This window comes from Petaurus breviceps, unplaced genomic scaffold (assembly GCF_028583685.1).
Source record: "Petaurus breviceps papuanus isolate PSGF00001 unplaced genomic scaffold, PetGlider_PUasm1.0 37, whole genome shotgun sequence".
In the NCBI taxonomy this organism is placed as follows: Eukaryota; Metazoa; Chordata; class Mammalia; order Diprotodontia; family Petauridae; genus Petaurus; species Petaurus breviceps.
The window spans coordinates 20,479,706-20,486,757 of NW_027186296.1; the positions used below are offsets into that span (position 1 = coordinate 20,479,706).

Below are 7,052 nucleotides of genomic sequence, written 5' to 3' on the forward strand. Positions count from 1 at the left end.
ATAGATAGATAGATAGATAGATAGATAGATAGATAGATAGATAGATATTAGGTTAGTTGGAGAGACAGGATAAAAAAAATAAAAGGATTAGCTGGTTAAAACAGAGAAGCCAAGATGCGGAATATCCAAACGTGAAATAGGAATAGGAAAAGTAGAAAGTAATGGAGAAGTAACTGTTGATAGAAACATCAACACTGATAATCAAATTTGAAGTTTGCTAGGATGGACATTACTAATTTGGAAAACATTATATATTTCTCATGGAAGTGAAAATGCTCCAGGAAAATTCTAGAAATTATGTTGAGGAATAGTAAATACAGGCTGGTGTGAGGAAGCCCAGGTAGAAAACTGTTTCATTAATCCACAGGAAACACACAAAAAAACTACTCAACTATCAAAATGAAGAAGAGGGTTTGGGGGCAGCAAATCTAAATAAAACACACTGCAGAGAATCAAAAGGACTTGGTGTCAGACTAGATTAGGGGAAGGGAAGGAAGGAATAAGCATTTATATGGTACCTACCCATGTGCTATAATATGCCAAGCTAAACAAGTGCTTTACTAATATTTCATTTGATCTTCACAATAACCCTGGGAAGTAGGTGCTGTTATTATCTCCATTTTATACTTGAGGAAACTGAGGCAAACAGAATTAATTGACTTGCCCAGGTGGCCAGTCACACATCAGCTAAGTGTCTGAGGCTAGATTTGAGCTTAGGTCTTCCAGATACCAGGTTCAGCACTCTATCCACTTTACTAACCTAGCAGCATCTAAAGGAGGATTAGAGAGGTGGAATCCAAGCAAAGAGTTGAAAACTCTTATAGTTATCAACTGGAGTTGATAACTCCAGTGCAGGACTATAAGCACTCTTGCAAATTCAGACTGTCTTTACAAGAATTAAATGTTAAATAACTATTGATTTTATAAGAGCAGTGAGACAAACAGCCTGGAATGTATATGAGGCTAAAACTGGTTAAGTACACCTGAAAAGAAAGGGATGACTTAAAATAGACAAGTTTTAGCAACACAAATTTAGGCTAGATAGAAGGAAAAACTTCCTGGTAAACAGTCATCCAAAAGTAGAATGGGCTTCTTTTGGAAGCAGTAGGTTCTCTTTAACTAGAGGCCTTTAAGCAAAGGGTTGTAAGCTGGGTCCACTTAAGGTTATCAGAGAATAAACAGCCCCACATTCCTTTCATCTAACTTCAGCTTTCATAAAACCACCCACAAAGTACCTCACAGGGAAAAAAGGATATAAGAAGACACTTATGTCACTTCATTGCTACCCTGGGTTTCAATCTTGTTCTGGTCCTGAGAAAGGAAGCCATGTATATAACCACAACCCAAGAAACCAGTCTTGCCAGGAACTGTCAGCTGATACTTCATGGTCAGATGAGGTCAGGGCTAATACTGTTTTACATGAAGAAGAACAAAGAAAACCATAGGCTTTTACAAAAGGATCTAAACACCTCTGAATAAAAAAATGAATAAGCTTTTTTTTCTTTTAGTATATACCTGTGATTTCACTGGTACAGGGAACTCCAGTGAAGAATCTCCTTCTACCAGAGAAGATTTACAATTTATAATCTTAGAAAGCTGCTCTGGGAAGGTTAAGTGTAACCCAGAGCCCACTTGAACCCAGTCGAAAAGATTCCAGCAAGATTAGAATAAACACAGAGGTTTGTAGAATGCTTTTGGGTCAGAGGCTCCAAGCATGGATTTATCAGTCATTATAGTTCTTTAAATCTATCTGATTCTCTCAGAGAAAAAGGAGCCCACAGAGGGAATAACCACTGTCAGGTGTACTATAGAGAGGATTTTTTTTTCCAGGTACAATTTAAACCATATGCCCTCCTCTTTGTTGCTGTTGTTTAGTCATTCCAATTGTGTCAGACTCTTCATGACCTGATTTGGAGTTTTCTTGACAGAGATATTGAAGTAGTTTACCATTTCCTTCTCCAGCTCATTTTACAGATGAGAAAACTGAGGCAAATAGGGTTAAGTGACTTGCCCAGGATCACACAGCTAGTGTCTGAGGCCAGGTTTGAACTCACGAAGATGAATCTTCCTGCTTCACAGTCCAGTGCTCTTATCAAATGCACCACCTAGCAGCTCACGGCCTTCTCTAAGTTTCCTTAACTTAATATTCCTTTCTTTAATATTCAGAGATCCTACAAAATCAAAAGAGGAAAAGGAATCTACAGAGAGTATAACGCCTGGTCTAGGCGAGACTGTGACTTAGACTACATTTAGAAATCAACATGACAAGATATAGTTACTATTTGATGAGAACTGAACTTAAGGAGAAAAGAATCAGGAAGAAGGCTGTCAGCTTTAAATTACTACTGACTATGAGTAAGACAATGCGGAGAAGGGAAGAGTGGAATGAAAATGTAAAAGAATGTGGGTTATAGTCAAATGTGAGCTTGAATCTCAGCTCTGATGCTTACTGACTTTTGTCAGAACTTAGTCATTTAACCTCTGTCTCAGTTTCCTCATCTATGAAATGAGAGAATAGGCTTAGGTGACCTCCAAGACCCCTCCAATTCTGTATCTATGATCTTACTGACATGGCAAAAACAAAGAGAAAAGTTACCTAAGGGATGCTGACTAACGAATGAATAACAAGAGGTAGAACAACTGGATCCATGAAACCGCCATACTTTTTTTTTAAGGGGGTATGGGGCTGGAGGTAAGCTATGTTGGTTGACTTGTGACAGTGCCATGAAAAAGGCTCAAATTGAATATAGAAAGAACTTTCTGGAAGCAGAGGAAATTGATCTAACTTAATTAAATAACACTAAAAGGAACAGTAAGCAAGACATTGGAGGCTTTCCATTCAGAACTACAATTTAAGCCACAGTCATGCAGCTTCAGTACTAATTCACATGACACTTCAAGTCACAAGACCAGCCTTCTTGAATAAGCTCACCATTAACATACTGGATAAGAAAATGGATCGGAATTTTATTGTAATTAACAGTTGTAAATTAAAAATCAGAATTCCAAATTCCAAGGTTATTTGTCAATTCAACTCTTATTAGGCATCCACTATGCTCAAGCCATTTCACCAGGTACTAGGGTCACAGAAAATGAAATACTCCCTCCCATCAAGGAGTTTACATTTTACTGAGGTATCCTCAATTCTCTTTCCTTGGGTCTTCCATTAAAATCAGTGGAGAAATGAAAATGGCAAGCATGGACAACAGATCCAATCTGAAAAGGGGAGTACAAGAATTGGGTAGATTTGTGAGCCAACCCAGAAGCCAAACATCAGTTTACCCCCCATTTTTTTGAGGCAGCTAGATGGCACAGTGGATAGGCCTGAGTTCAAATTTGGCCTCAGATACTCACTAGCTGTGTTACTCTGGACAAGTGGCATAACCACTATTTCCCTCAGTTTCCTCATCTGAAAAAACAGGGATAATAATTGAACCTATCTTCCAGGGTTATTATGAGTCTCAAATGAGATAACAGGGCTAGGCACATATTAAACACTACATAATTGTTAGCTATTTTTACTATTATTTTTTTTTTTGCTTTCTTGCTCATTACTACTGTGATAGCGAAGGAGCATTCCTGAATGGCAGAATTATAGAGTAATAATTTTTCTATCATACCTTGTATAGTGATAGAAGATGCCTGCCCCGTCAGTGTGGGAGATTCCCTCCCCACAGCTCCTGTGGGAATAATTCCTTTTTCAAGTGATCTCTCTGACACCTGATGGTCTTAAGACTATTTAGCACTGTGTACAAGAAACCTTAGCAAAATTATATATTAGTCTTAAGTCACATGTATATTTCTGTACAAAGCATCCCTACACAAGTGAAGGGTGAGGTTACTAATAATGAGAGCTATCTTCTAAATAAATAGTAGTCATGTAGATATTGTTTTCAAAAACATTTCTAATTCAGAATCAGTCTAACTAAAAAATATTAAAGCTGGTCAAAACATAAGCAAACTCTTGAAAAATTATTCATCAACTCTGAAAACCTACATGCAATTCTATGAAAACCCTATCACATAATGATTCTGCAGTTTTTACATACATCCGGTTTGAAAGCTAGCACCATATCAGAATGCTTCCCCTTGCCTGAAAAGAGAGCATCACTGTTATTTCCAATTTTATTCAAATTCATAATGGGTATTTGCTCAAAAAACAGTTTACCACAGAATGTAATTCAATTATTTTCTTACATTAATCAAATGTGAAGTTAGTCCACTGGTGGAGTGCCCTTATAGTTTCATGTGACTGTTATACAACCAATACCTTATTCCTACAATTTACTGGATAGCAGTATAATGTGCTTTTAAAAAGTCTGATTCTATTGATTTTTAACAGATTTCAAAATGTATAACATACATAAAAAAAACAATACACTTTCAGATAAAGCCACTGTCATACATCATTATGTATATTATGTATACACCTATTATGCCCTAATCCAAGCAGTATCTCCTTGAAATCATAACAAAATACAGGGTGTCCCAAAAGTCTTGGTGCAGTTTTAAGCTTTGGGAACTTCCATCTATATGACTGTAAGGTTTAGCAGCTTAAAATTGCACCAAGACTTTTAAAACACCCTGTATCTAGGTGGTTTCACCCAATTTTGAAGCACTACCCTGCCCCCCAAAAAAAGGAAGGAAGGGAGGAGGAGGAAGAGACAGAATGAGTGTGTGTTTTTCAAGACAATGTTCCTTTCCTCTCAATTATTTGAATACAAAGTGTAGGTAGGGTATTTGTGGTTGTTTTTTAATCCCTCTTAGTTAATAATTAAGGTCCTGTATATCTCAAGGGAGGTTGAGGGCCCGAGACATAGGCTTCATAGAGAACCAAGATTTAGGGTTGGGAGGAGGAGTATGGGAGAGATCCCAGCCCAACCCCCTCCTATCACTGTGGAAGAGGCAGAGGCCCAGAGCCGCGAAGGCCCGCGGCCAAGATCGCACAGGTGGTCAAGTCAGGGCTAAAATTCGAACCCCGGCCGGTAGGAAGCGCGTAATTAAAGCTTGCAGAGAGACTGCACCGTCTCGCCTGCCTCGCCTCCCCCGGCGTAAATGAACCGGGTGCAGCCCTACTTAAGGCACCTCTCAGCAGCCAGGGGCAAGGAATGGGGATGTTTCTCCCACACCTCGGGGAGCAAAAGGGATGCCCGGCGGAGGAGGCAAGGGCAGGGGGCGCCGCCCCGGCCGCTGGTGGCGGCGGCGGCGGCGGCAGCAACAACAACGGCAGCAACGGCACCGGCAGCAGCCTCTGGCTCAGGCTGGAGGGACGCTTCTAGTCCAGTCCAGCCCCGCCGGTCCTCCCACACCCCGGGGAGCGTTTCCCACACACACCTCCGCAGAGCCGGGCGGGACTCCCTCCCACGCCAGCTCGCCCGCTCCCTGCCGGTGCCCCGCGGCGCCACCTGACGCGCCCCGACTGCACCCAGCCCAGGCTGGGGAGGGGGGGCGGGGGAGAAAGCCGCCCCTGGTCTCCCCCAGCCCCGCGGCGCGTGCCGCACCAGCCGCTCACCGTGAAGGGGACATCCCCGACGCTGCCCACGGAGTAGCAGTTGTCCCCAGGATTGACAGCTCCGGTGAGGACCTGGTGCAGATGCATCTCCGGAGCCGGATCCGGAGCCCGAGCCCAGGGGCTCCGAGGAGGGCTGAGCAGAGCACCGAGCGCCGCCGCTGCTGGAGTCTGAGGGAAGGGACCGCCACCCTCCCGAGGGCAGGCTCCTCCTTAATGCCTCGCCCCCCTCCCCCTCGCCTCGGCCATGGGGGAGCTCCGCCGCCAACGCTGACGCGCGCCTCCCGGGACGGCCGCTTTGCTACGGAAAGGCCCGGATGCACCCAGTGCTTGCTGCACCGGCGCACAAAAACTGGACGCGGAGAGCGTTGCTGGGGTACGAGAGCGGGCAGCGAGCGCCAGTCCTGAGCGCGCGACTACAGAGAGGGCGGAGGGAAGAAGGAAGGCTTCGGGAGCGCGCACCCTCCCCCTCCGCCCAACCGCTGGGTAGCTTCGGGCAAACCCCCTCCCCCCCAGTCCTTCCCTCCCCTTTCTTCGCGGGCACGCGCTCTTGTGTACGCGCTTCGGTGACCCACTAGTCCTCCTTCACTCTGTCCGGCGATTGCGCGCGCATACATGCGGGAGTTCCCTGGGATCTGCGGGCTGGGGCGTGGGTGGGGCGACATCTACGTCATTGCCACTTCACTGTCCTCGGGCTGAGCTTATTTTGTCGTTTAATCCGCTTTGACTGCCTGCTGGGGGAGGTGTGTGTGAGTGACCTTAAGGAAAGGATCACGACGTTCTAGAATTTCCCCCTCAACAGTGAAATCATGAACGAAATTGGTTCCAAGTGATATTACATTAAGTTACTTTTTTTTTTTTTACAGAAACTGAACGGGAAGGGCCAGGGAGGTTGTGCAAACATTGATGGTCTAAAGCATTCGGGTCCACTGCATTCATTAGGCTTGCACCCCAAGAACAGTTGTGCCTTTCTCTCCGCAAGAGCTCGGAAGTCCGGCTGCCACTGTCACAGAATCCTAGATTTAGGACAAGAGCTCTTAAGTCCAAGGAGTCTTGCCCATGGTCACACTCTAGAATCTGGATTCGAACCCAGGTCTAATGACTCCAAATCCAGCCTGCCTCAGGTTCAAGTAAGACCTAGGAAAAAAATATAAAGTTACTCTGCAGTCACAGAATTTTTTTTTAACCTTTATAAATTAATGGTTCACAGCTTCCTGCATTTGAAAGAAATCCCATGATTTTAAAGACTGCATGGGTGAATCTGAATGACTGGCAACCTAAGACAGCGGTCATAATTATAAAACCCATTTATCATACTTCCTTTGTCTCCTCTTCACCTTTCCTCCGAACTAAATAATCCACTCCCGTTTAGTTCATCACTAGAGTAAAAGTTGGGAGACCTGAATCCCTTTTATGACCTTGGAAAGACATTAACCTTTCTAAACCCTATTCTGCTTTTGAAAAGAAACAACGAAAATTATCCTATGAGCCCAAAATGTTGTTTTCAATTCAGCTCACTAATCTTTATTAAACACCTACTATG

General features: G+C 43.8%; 1 protein-coding gene across 3 annotated transcripts in view; it reads right to left on the reverse strand.

Moving 5' to 3' along the window:
- DMXL2 (Dmx like 2) overlaps window positions 1-6,031 on the reverse strand; it is a 156,256-nt gene extending 150,225 nt beyond the window's left edge. For 2 of the 3 annotated variants that reach the window (XM_069098053.1, XM_069098052.1), the window contains exon 1: window positions 5,513-6,024. In XM_069098053.1, the coding sequence (XP_068954154.1) occupies window positions 5,513-5,599 (87 nt within the window). In that variant the 5' untranslated portion in view covers window positions 5,600-6,024. Of the gene's footprint in view, window positions 1-5,512 lie in introns of all 3 variants that reach the window. The other variant, XM_069098054.1, reaches the window with a different exon arrangement.
- Between the last annotated feature and the right edge of the window lie 1,021 nt (window positions 6,032-7,052).